Source organism: Anopheles nili, chromosome 2 (genome assembly GCF_943737925.1).
Source record: "Anopheles nili chromosome 2, idAnoNiliSN_F5_01, whole genome shotgun sequence".
NCBI classification, from domain to species: Eukaryota; Metazoa; Arthropoda; class Insecta; order Diptera; family Culicidae; genus Anopheles; species Anopheles nili.
Window position 1 is genome coordinate 68744403 of NC_071291.1, and position 12318 is coordinate 68756720.

Sequence of the window (12318 nt, forward strand, 5' to 3'; positions counted from 1 at the left end):
GCTTAGTTGTTTTTCGCCCATTGCTTACAGCAATTTATTCTCAAAATTATAGCAGTACAAAGTTAGGTTGGAAATGAACATAATCCCTTCATCATGAGAATGAACCTAAGCCGTGTCCATACTTTCCGCGCCTTCGGGTACTAGTTGGCGGACAACCGTATCCGTGATGTCCACCTTGAAACTCTTGCTCTGCAGCACTGCCGTAGTGCCAGGCTTGAAGTCATAGGCTAGACTGCGGGTGCCCTTTTTGTTAGCTTCTTCGTACGTCCGCAAGTAGTCAGTCGTGTCCTTACGGATTACACACAAATCGATGTTCGAGCCGGACCCCAGGTCGTTGAATACACCGGCCGCAATTGCATCCCGCACCAACTTTTTGCCATCCTCCTCTGACATATCCGGCTTCCAACGCGATTCAAACACGGACATCGCGGCCAAACTTCCCGAACCCATAGTCGCGTACGGTAACTTGTCGGTTGAACCGTGCGGGTAGATACAGTAGATGTACGAGCCAGTGCTGTCCACTCCTCCGAGCACGAGAGCAGCGCTAACGTAGCCTTGGTAACGGAACAAAAACTGCTTGAGCATAGTGTTGGCCACCACCACCGGCACGGTACGGCCCGTATTCAACCGGTGCAGCTCCAGATTGGAGGAGATCATCTGTGTGGTCATCTCCGTATCTGCCGCAGTACCGGCACCGCAGCAGTACATATTTTTCGCCAAGTAGTGGATCTTCTCGCAGTTTTTATCGGCCACGATCGGTCCCTCGGTGGCTCGCGTGTCGGCTCCTAGGATAACGCCATCCTTGTAGATGATGCCACAGATAGTGGTGCCTGTCTTAATCATTTTCGGTGGCACAAAGCCATTCTTGACGAGCTGGGCATTCCTGTAGAAAGAATCCGGCTTGTAAAAATGTTCCTACGGTTGGCTTGGTCAACACCAAGCAATCTGGCCACAAAACTTACCGGCGGCAGTTTTCAAAACTAAATCCAGGAGCTTCGAATTCGCGGGCAACGTCAGTAGTCATTTTTATTTGGTTTTAAATCAGGAAAAATCACACCGACTCGCTAAGAGATGATTCCGCTATTTTGTGTATTTTGATGGAAGTTTCTTATGATGAATTTTGCTGTTTCACGTAGAGAAAAAAGAGAAGGTGGGATCAATTAGGAAAGTCTGACGTTCTATGGCACCGACACTAATCTGACATTTACATTTTTTACCATCTTTCATTTTAGGTTAACGCAGGTAAACAATCAAAAGTAAATATGGTAAGCATGTAATATTAGTAAAAAAGGGGTTTACCTTACCTATTGGAATATATGTAAGATATCAGTCAACAAAGGTATATTGAAACTTAATCTTTTCTTACTTTGAGCTTGACGATTGGCCTAGCAATTGTAGCTATCACATTATGCATAACCTCGGTGAATCTTGAAACCTATATTTTGTAAAATATTTAATTTTGTATTGCCTGAAACTACTATTTGAATTTAATGTTTTTAGTTCTGTGTTATTTTTCAATATATCTATGAAACTGTAACGTACTCATGCCAAATATCGTGGTTACAGAAGGTAAATGTCAAATCATTCCGGATGAGCTGACCTTGCCTCTGTTGCACAATCCGGCCATTTTGTATTTGATAGGCAGGGCTGGTAAGTCAATGTTAACTTTTGATATCTATCTTATTTTACCTTTTCACGTGTTTCAAACCACGTTTTACGTTGTAAAAATGGAATGTATTCTTCACGTTCATCCTTGTACCGCAAAAGCATCGAGTTTTAAATGGTTCATTTGTTTATTCAAACCAAACCGGCCATTTATGACCGAAACTTTCCAATCACAGGAATCCCATTGCACGTTCATTGCCTACCAACCCTGCATTTGACACACACGCCACGAAAGGGTCGCGTTTCTCTTTCACAAACAGGCGCTTCGTTCACAAAAACGTCGCTGACTCTTCGAACGAAACGACCGTGTTCCGTGTGCTCGGGGAATAGATTCTCGGTAAAGTTGGTTTCTCGCGCAGTGGCTGCGAGAGCGAGAGAGCGAACGCGCGATACCCAGCGAACCCCTTCCGTTTCGCTCCCTCGGCGGCCATCTTGTTCGCGTAGGAAAAAAACGGCTGGTGCGTGTTTCCCCCTTTTCGAGTGTCGGTGGGGTAGATTTAAAGTTTTGTCATACTCGAAGGCCGTCGTAAAAGGCGTGGATTAGATTGTAATATTACACACATCCGTGGCGTGATTCGGCAACTGTGTGATCCGACTCTTCACGTGCAGTGAGCTGCCAGCGCGTCCTGGTGAAAGTGTGTTGTTAGAAAAAGCGGCCGTCCCGGTGACATCGGCTAAAAGTGGACCGCCAACCGAGCGGCGGTGAGAACGAGATAAAAGAAAAAGAAAGTACGTACGCAAAGGGAGTCAGAAGCGGTTGCGTATGCGGTTGCCGCCGTTGTACAATGGAAGCAAGGGAAAGAAGAAAATAAACGCCAACAACCAAAAGATCATAGCAACCGGGTGTGTTGTGTGGTGGTGGTGTTTGGAAACCCCGTGTAGGCACGGGGAAACCGTGCCGTTTTTTTCGGGGGCTAGAGCGGAAGAACTTACGAAGTAGTTCCGGTGTTGTCTGGGGAGTTTCGATCACAAACTAGTGCCAATATGCGCCCTCAATGAGGGTTGGCTGTTCCCTTCGCGGTTTTTGCTTTCCGCGTACCAACTCTCCGTGAGGGCCTGTCCCTCAGTTTGGAGCGTATTTTCATTCGAGTGTGCATTTGTTTTCTCTCCTCCCTTAGCAGCCGTTTCTTAGCAAGTGTGAAAGTGGTCGATTTGTGTTCTAAAGTGTGTGGGGTTACTGTTTTTCGGGGGTTTTCTTTCCGTTCTCGGTGCGCGCGTGTGAGCATTCTCGTTTTCGTTTCATTCTGGCCACACTCGGTTTACACATTCTTCCCGGGAAATTGTGAAAATCGTCGGGCAAAAAGTTGCACAGCTTCAGGTTGGATTTGATGCGAGTGCGAGCGAGATAGTGTAACGCGAGGCGCACTGTTAACGACACACACGCACACCTGTATCGTGCTCCCCGCGTATGTGTGCCACTGGAGGCGTAACAGTACCGACCGAGCGATCTTCCCGCCCAGGCCGCGTAGTCCCACGTCATCTGTGAGGACATCTCGAGCCACAGGACACGCGGGAAACCGGGAAGAACCGAGCCATCGAGTAACGCGCAACCCATTTCCGGAGGGAGAGCGTCCAACGGCCAATGGTTTAAATGGACGCTACATCCATCATTACGCAGGTGTCGCGGGATGACGAACAGCAACTGAACAGCAGCTATCCCAACGAGAAAGGTAAGAAAGGCAGGCCATTTCACGGCGTAGGAGTTGCGTCTTGTAACTTGCTTATCTTTGACGATTTAATCCGATCGCATCATCGCGCTTCGGGGGGGATTAGGGGTGGAAATGGGGGGAAAAGTAGCACCCACCACCCTTTCCAAAACCCGGATATCCTTCGCAAAACATCCCTGGGCGCGTTAGGGATCAAACGACTAATTATGACTTCTCGTAAATCCTAATGAAATGATGTCGATCTCGTGGGCTCAACTCTTCAGCTCGAGTTACACGTCCCGGATTTGGTTAAAATTGCGTTAGAAGCAATTACCAACCCCTGGGGCCCCAGAGGTAGCTTGCTTGTTGGGGCTAGCAACGGGAAAAGAAAAATAAAGTCTTTCGGTTATTTTATCCCTTCGCCAAGGTTGCCTTTAATCCCGCGGAGCAAAACCGCAAACTGAACCTCCAAAAGGCCACCACCGTTCGATAGAGATAAAAGCATCCCGCGGGGTCGGGAGTTTGTTCTGCGACAGCAAAGAAAAGCAACCGTAATTAGTTGTTATGACAATACACGTTATAAAGTTTGTTCATTTTACATCCCCACCGAAGTCGTGGGACTGAACCGCGGTGTACATTAATCGTCCGGGCGCGCTTTTGATGGGTTCGCTCGTGGGGCTCGCTTTCCCAGTGGCGTACGGGTTTTCACCGGTTTCGTAGAGTTTGCCGTGACAACTAAAAAAAATCCCCACCACGAGAATTGGGCTCCGTTGGTTCACTTCCACCATTTCCTCGTTCGCGTGTGCGTTTGTGTTTGCGGGGGTTTTCTTTTCGTTTTCCATCATTTCCTTCCCACGACGCGATGCCGGTTTGTTCGGTTGATTCGCACGAATCGCGACAGTATGAAATGAAGGTTACCGTTCGCGTGGGATAATATTACTAGCTTGCGTGATCGCGGGCGTGCGCGCCCTTTTGATGTGCCCTTTGAGGCACATCGCAAGTTTGTCCCCGTGTCCATTGAGGGCCCAAAGTCAGAGGAAAAAATATACGCCCTCGCTCGATTTGCCATCGATTCCCGCGACAAGACCGATGTCGATATGGCGAAACTCACATAAACCTCTCCCATTCCGGGGTTTTTGCGAAAACGTACCGATTTTCCTCGTACGCGTGGAACGTAAAATGGCGCCAACGGTCGTTGCGTACGCTGCGCAAAAAGCAAAAGCACACGAGAGGGGCATCCACGTTTGTGCACGTCTCTGTTCTGGTCGCGTGTGCGAGTTCTTTTGATTTGGAACACGTTCTTACACCCACCCAGCTTTGTGGAAACACCAAACCCCCCAGTGGTAGCATGTGGCGATTTTCCCTTTTCGGGCGAACCACAAATACCGCGTGTCGACAAAACCGTGGGGGCGTTTTGGCGTTTCTCCACAGGGTTCTGGCCTCATCGACCCTTGTTAGACGCTGGTCCCATGTGCGAAGGATGTTGTTTATCTTTTTCGCTAACCGGAGGATTTTCCCGGGATTGGGAAAATATTTGGAGCTTTTTCGGTTGGACTGACTGTTTGACCCCACCGAGTGTGTGTTTGGAAAATTCTTAATTACTTTTGGTTTTTGGAAACCGATCTCGATAAACGCTGACGAAATTCGAGTGTTTGTCTTGCGTGTTTTGGTTTCTTTTTCCAACTTGAAGTCTTTTTTTTTTTCGTTATACGTTGAGCTGACTATGCTGAGAGCCTCAAAAGGTACTTTAGGCATAATTGTATGCGTAGTTTTTCGCGTGAATATTTCGCGGTTTTGGGATATTAATATAGCATGCACAAACATCCAACATTGGGTAGCTTCCAAAGAATGTAACGAGCTGTTGGAATACTTCCAATGGAACCAATCGCAATCGGCTCCCCTTCGTAAAAAGCGCTTAGGAAACTGTTAAAAATATCGCCCTGCTGCGGTATGGCACATTAAAGACAATTTCCGTTGCCTTCAACCATGGGAAGCAGCATTGGCCCAATTCGCTGCCCAGAACACTTGGGTCGTAACTCATGCAAAACCCCGCCAAAGTGGCTCCAATCTGCCTCCATCCTTCTCCCGTTCAATCTACGAAAAATAAATCCCCTTTGCCTAGTGAGTGGTTAGAGGGTTGGGAAAAAGGTCCTCCAAAAAGTATGCGTAACAGGTGCACCCTTGTGTTCGCTAACTGGGGTCTCCCCGAGGGCCGGTTTCAGGAGGTCGTTGTTCGATTCTAAAGCGATGGTGAGAGAGCGTGCTTCTGCTCTGGCTTCAGCAGCTGTTTTGGGAATTTTTGCAAAACTTCTCCTGCCTTTGTGGTACCAGGATTATCCCATCGAAGCACTGGGTGGGGTGGAATTGATGCGCAAATCACCAACCGTGCAATCCCCACCTGCTAGACGCCTTGCACGAGGCAATATGTTTCCCTCACGGAGGGGTTTTTCTTCTATTCTGTTCCTTTTTTCTTCCTTCGTCTCGATTGTTTGTTTGTTTATTGCCGTTCGGTGGTGGTTCTTTTGGGAGGCTAACTTTCTGCGATTTCTGCTCACTCGCGGCATCGTCGTAAAAGTGTTCGCGACTGAACCAAAAACCCCGAGGCCCCTCGATGGTGGGATGCGTGTGAATTTTCCTAAGCATTAGCCATGCTCGCAATGGTGCAGGAATGGGTGATGGGATTGATTTATTTGCCCCTCGGGGAGGGATTTCAGCTAGTCAGAAGCTGCCCAGGCGTACCTCTCAGATTGCGAACTGTCTGCACCGCGAACCACCACCATACACGCTTACCTGAGCTTCAAAATCTTCGAAAAGTCGTCTGGCTTTGGTAAACTTTCACTTAAGTTGCCTCGTTGGTGTTCACTGGGCAGATCAGGCAGATGCTGCTAAACCTGACCGAAGCCGTAATCGAGCTCTGACAGATGAATTCTTTCGTCCTGCGTCTTCTAAAGTGCCTTGGAAGCGTAGGAGTGGTAGGAAGCCCCTAAAAAGAGGTCAGGGAATTGCTATGTTGCTGATAGCAAAGAACGTGTGGTATTTCGTTTCATATCGACTAGTGATACAGGGCAATGTGCAGTCAGTCGACTGATTAGAACATGAAATCCGATGTATCGACGTTAACGTGACTGCCAGTTGCGTTCAACAGTTGTGTTTGAGATGGGACTCTGAGCGGAGAATACGTCCATTGAAGACCATTCCGTTTTAACTTCTGTAATCCACGTTTTAGTCGAGATCAAATCCCCACGGGAGTGTCTGTTGGTTCTTTCTCTACCTCTTACGAAAGAGATTTGAATCGGTTCTGCACTTGACACCGTATGGTTTGAAGTGTCACTTTAATTCCTCTAGAGCTGTTACATCGATGTAGGTCCTTTCTTTTTGCTCGTTGTTGCGTCTTTTTAACGCTGCAATGGCGCATGGCGAACGAGTGTGGTTGAGGACACACACGCGTGTATGTTTGTCCCATATACCTAGTCAAACACACGGGCGAGAAGAATACGAGCAAACATTAGCTAACGACGAAGCTGCCCCAATCGGTTTGCCATTAGCAAACGCGGGGAGTTGTGTCGTGTGGTTTTGTGGAATATTATTTTTCTATTTTTTTTGCACAAAAACCGTTGGCAAGGGCCACCGAGTCACGACTCGTGCGAAAGGTGCCAGACACGCCATCCACCGCACGTGCCTCAATCTCAAACCCCTAAAGCAAATGCGAGCTCTAAACCGAGATTCGTAGTCTCTCTGGACCACAAGTGGCGTGTTTTGGATCGTTCAACTCCGACCGGTACATTCAGTTCGGTGCTTGTCCTTCGTCCTTGTTGTAGAAATTACCCCCAAAGAGCAGGTGGATGGGATAGCTTGAAATCTCGCGCCGAGAGCGAACTGTTGCATTTCCATACAAATTCGCCCCACAGACAAGCCCGCCACACGATGGGGCTCCTGTTGGCGCTCTAGGCCAAGGTGTCGAAGGGAACGAACCAACCCCAAGGTAGTTGGCACCACCGCGTGGACTTGTGGCGACTAGCGAAAGTCACGGACGACCGGCTTTGGCGACGTCCAACGATTGCTCCTTCTACGCGTCGTTCGTTGGCTTCGACTGTGGAAAGTGTGTCAATAGAAAATGTGCCCCTACCGCTGAGAGCTGGTTGTAGTAGCTCTGTCGGACATTGTCGGCTTGTGTACGTGTGTGTACGAGACTGGCCAATAACTGGCAAGTCGGTCGGTTGGTCGTCTAACGAGCCTGGAATGGAAGGACAGTGGGCTTGGAATGGGAATTCCGTGCTCAGACCTCTGCTAATGCTTCCCTCCTTGGGCAGTAAACAGTCTTCCCGGAGGGATTAAACGGAGTCATCCGGAAGGCTTAGTCTCGGTTTCCGTGGACTACGGTGCTAGAGGCGACGATTGCACATGGTGGATGCCTTTGCAGAGTGAAATCAATAAACTATCAATAATTTCCGATTGACGGAGCGTTTCCTTGGCAGCGTAAGGCCACTACATTTGCCTCACGGACGCACCAGACATCCCAGAAGCGAAAGAGAGAGAGAGAGAGAGAGAGATAGAGAGGGATTCCGTGACCTGACGACGGTTTCCATTACCTTGAGTAATCGCAGTTAGCAGACGTATTATCACCGTGAATGGATGGCGTTTAGGAAGAGTAACAAGAAAAAGATACGGTTTTTTCCTAAACGAATGTCCTCTGACCTTTCCCATCTCGGTTGGGTCCGTTGTCTCGGTCCAGCTGTCGCGACAACTTCCAATTCCACCTCAGGATTGTCTGGTTCCGCGCAGGCTAGCTCGTAAAACGATGGTCACGCGGGTGATGAGGCGTAAAATAGCCAATAATTGGGTGATGATGGTTCGATAATTTCTTTGCCTAGTGCTTCTGCAGTTTTTTTCCAGGTTTAATCTAACAATACCCGCGAGGTTGATGTCGAAGACGACAAAACGAAGTCTAGAAATGACTATTTGATGACGCGCTTTTCCACAGTATCGCTCGTATGGATGCGCTTTTACTGCATTTCGAATGGTAGCAATTGAACGTGCACGTGGAAGATGTTGTGAGCTCGACAACAATCGATTGGTTGTTTTTTGGATCGGTAGAACTACGCCTCTGTGAGTCGTGAGACAGCTGTTGAGGTAATAAAATCATGCTTCAGAGTTTTACAATTTACGGGGGTGTATTTTATGCTCGAAGCACTTTTCCGTAATTGACGATTACGCAACGACATTCAAGCAATTGGCCACGATTGACAGATTGTCATGGTGCAAAGCTTGTCTTGATCTCGTTCCCTGGAGACTTTGAATGCGATAAATGAGTAGACTTAAAGGATAACGAAGGAGATAAAATAGCCGTTGGTGGCTCATGACTTCTTCCTTTGCCCCCGTCCAATTGAGACAGTAGTTTTTTGATTGAAGAATTATTTTATTGTCAGCGATCATAAGACGATCTTGGCGATGTTGAGGCATCAGCTCTGGGGGTTGTTGGCCTTGCCATTAGTGCAGTGAATGATAAGTTTTTATTTAGGCCGCTTGAGATCTTTTTATAGAAATACGAAAACTAAATCGAATTTTTTATTGGAATCGATGCAAACCTGTCCGCTTGCACTTGCACCAGGGCTCGGCTGGCTGCAAAAGGATCCCTAAACGCTGCAGCGGACAGTTACGCTTCGACCGGTGGGCAAAAGAAAACTTCGCGGTGTGATTTTCTATTTTTATTCCGGCGGCTCCCTTCGAGTGCATCGATGGTGGAGGATTTTTGCAACCGGCCATCACCAGCAAAAGGTGTGTGTTGCACCGGCGGCGGTGTTGGAGATTTCACTTCGACCGCCGTCCGCCGCCAGACCTAGCGGCTCAGTTCCCCAATTAAAAACCCCGTGCGAAACGAGTGAACGATGTTGGAACGATGGGAGATGTCTAAAACGGCTGCTCCACAGGCTGATGGTGCGGCGCCACACTGACATAGATCGCAAAACTTTCGTTTTCACGTTTTCCGATCGATTTTTCCCACCATCGAACGGGTGGGGGTGCGCGCTACTGGGTGGTGGAATTTAGCGAAAATAAATGCTCGAAAATATTTCCTAAGCGAAAAGGGTGTGGGGGTAGGTTTTCATTTTTCTTCTTCTCTTTCTTGCCTTTCCAAACGGTCGGAGTAGTCGCGGTTTCTTCGACGGAGGGAAACAGAACGATTTGTGTGGAGCAACGCCGCCACATGTTATTAAAATAATTGGAAAATCTTGCCGCTTTTCGCTTCATCGTGTATGTTTTTTTACTGTTCATCTCTCGCTCACTTTTCTCCCTATTCGGTCTGCATCTAATCGAATTTGGCCATTTGTTAATTAACTGCTTTCGGACCGGTTCCCCGGACGCGGGGTTCGTCTAAAGCACCGAGAATCGCAACCGCAACCCACTGGTGGGATGTTTTTGGAAAGGAAAACCCTTTTTTTCTCGCTAATCTAGAGCCCTCCAGAGTTTCATAATCGCTACTGCGCCCTGCGGACGGTGACCTCTTTGCTGAGATTGTGTTTTTTTTGCGTGAATCGCTTCGAAAACCCAGCGCCTCCATCCATCCAACAGATAGCAGTCAGCAGTAGTTGTTCGTAGCGTTGCTCAGATCGTATCGGCCCATGCGTGTGTGTGTGTTCGAGTTGAGCTTCAACCATCAGCTGACAGTTAATCGGCTGTCTCAAGCGCCACCATCATCGCCAAACCAAACATCGTAGGCTCCATCGTGCGGGTCTGTGAATGCTTTATTTTATTTCCCCATCCCATTATCAGCACGAAGAAATCGTTGCGAACGCCCCACAACCCCACTGAGTTGCTTGTCTTTCCGTTGTAGGTCGGTCTAACCCTCGGGCCTAGGGCTGACATCATCACACGCGAACACCTCCTTTGGGTCGGTCGGTCGCACCGAAAGCGGAGGTGGAAATTATAATTTCACAATTATAATTGAATGTTCACGCACGTCCATGCTGAGCACGTCTATGGAGACACGCGGTTGCGTGTGTGCGTTTCCGCGTCATCCCTGTGGAAATGGGTGAGAGAGGGCCTGTTTGCGCGAGACATACGCGCTTTCCCAGCCGGAACTCTGGTCGCCCTTTTATCTCTAAATAAACATCACTCCAGCCAAGGGCTCTGTTTTCTGCACACGAGCGGGGGCTCTACGAGTGCGCGCACACACACACACACACACACACACACATACAATTTCCATCATTTGGGGCTAGCGTGGGTGGTAGTCGTGCTCATTGACGTCTGGTTCCTGACGTCGCGCGTGAAGGGAAAACAATTATGAAAGTCAAAATAATCGTGGCAACAGTCCTTTCGTGGTGGATAGCGTGGGTAAACGGAGAATTACGGGGCATCTATTTCTGCACGTTTTGCGCTAAAAGAGAGAGAGAGAATCGGCGAGAGCAGTCAGCTGAAAGAGGCCAAGATATGCGACTTAAAAATGTATAATTGATTAAAAATGTTCGTCTGATTGTCTGGAGTGCGTTGTGCTGTCATGTGTAAGGCGTGCTCATGTCGCGATAAGACTCCACCGACGTGTTGCTGTGTATTTGTGCGCCTTTCAACCCCTTAAAGCCCTTACACACCCACTCACGTCCTTCATTTATCTTGCTGGGTGCACGCGAATCCCCGCAAATTTCGCCCGTAAACAAAAGGACTCAGCCGGGCTTTTTCTATTTACCGTGTTGATCCTTTAGAAAGTATGTTGTCGCGTTGTTTTTCACTTGCCATACTCGGGAGATATTCGGTCGGTGCCGATGAAGTCCTTTAGAGGGACGTCCCTTCAAATCGACGCCACTCCTTGCAGCGGTTCAAAATCCCATTTCCCGTTCCGGTGCTTATTAAATTTAGTATCGTTATCAGTTGCCGCAGTGAATCCCCTTGTGCTGCCCAGCCCCGGTTGCGGTTGGGGCCCTTCGGGGCACCACGAGCCTCTGCAACGGCGTCTGGGAAGATGTGTCGCACGCGCTTATCTAAATCGCTCGCATATCAGCGTGCAAAAAAAAACGGCGAGAAGTGGAACGAAACGAATGTATTTCTATTTTCGCCGCTTCATTGTGTGGTATTTATTCAGCGAAATATCCCTCCAGGGAGGCACCAGCACCGAGTGAAGAAGGATGTGTTTGTTGAGTTGATTATGGTTTCGTGGCACCGTTGGGTGGAGGTCTGGTTTGGTTTTCCCTTGGCTCGAATGGAACAGAGAAAGTGGTGATATCACTGCTGCAGTCGGCAACCATGGCGTGCTAATTGCTGATAGCGGCTGGTTGGCTATTCGTCGTGGTTTATTGTAACTTTTTTCGCCGTTGTCGTGGGAAACATGGCTGCCCAAGAACTGGCCCTCTTTTGCTAATTAATAACCGCAAAAATATGGATAGATTTGCTATTTTCCAAATCTCTTTCCACCGAAGCAATAGATTTCTGGCCATCTGTTTTAGTGGATGGTTATTTGGACAAGATTTTTTGTGATAATATTTCTAATTTTTCGTAACATTTCGTTACTACTTTCACATTGTCCCTACCCCAAAAAAAGCAGTACCGTAAAGATACTTCCTGGTGTCTAAACACTGAGATGGTCATACTTCAGCGACCCAAGGGATCGCTTAATAAAGAATTCATTCACTACACGCTGTGCAGAGCTTTTCCAGTGGGAGCCCAGTGGATAAGTTGCGCCCTGGGCGAAGGTTTGCGTGCCTGGGGCAAATGTTGCCAGACACACGAGTCACGATCGCCATGTAAATCTTGGTCCCTAAATTGGCTTTATCAAAACCGAGCATTATATCATTGCGAGTCGCGGACCAAACCACCTCACTGGCGTGGTTTATAGTGACCTTTCTCGTTGGTTTATTTCTTGCGGCACCATTTAACCGCCAAAAGCGGATCCCTTGTATACGCGAACGGTGGCGTGTTTGGCGTTAGCTAGGCGTCTTAAGATAGTGCAGTGGCAAATTAGTCCCCGAGGCTCATAAACTGCTCTGGTCTGCGTCGCCGGGTCCGTTTTTGGAGGCAA

General features: G+C 48.3%; 2 protein-coding genes across 2 annotated transcripts in view; one reads left to right on the plus strand and one right to left on the minus strand.

Annotated features, from left to right (window-relative positions):
• Nucleotides 1–20: 20 nt before the first annotated feature.
• Nucleotides 21–1089, minus strand: LOC128720393 (proteasome subunit beta type-7). Its single transcript, XM_053814062.1, has 2 exons — nucleotides 963–1089; nucleotides 21–883 (listed from the first exon to the last, which is right to left on the minus strand). The coding sequence occupies exons 1-2, from the start codon at nucleotides 1022–1024 to the stop codon at nucleotides 106–108; spliced, it is 840 nt and encodes a 279-aa protein (XP_053670037.1). The 5' UTR covers nucleotides 1025–1089; the 3' UTR covers nucleotides 21–105.
• Nucleotides 1090–3256: 2167 nt separating this feature from the next.
• Nucleotides 3257–12318, plus strand: part of LOC128720392 (phosphatase Herzog) — a 37384-nt gene continuing 28322 nt past the window's right edge. Inside the window, exon 1 of the mRNA XM_053814060.1 lies at nucleotides 3257–3335. Within this exon, the coding sequence (XP_053670035.1) occupies nucleotides 3257–3335 (79 nt within the window). The remainder of the gene's footprint in view (nucleotides 3336–12318) is intronic.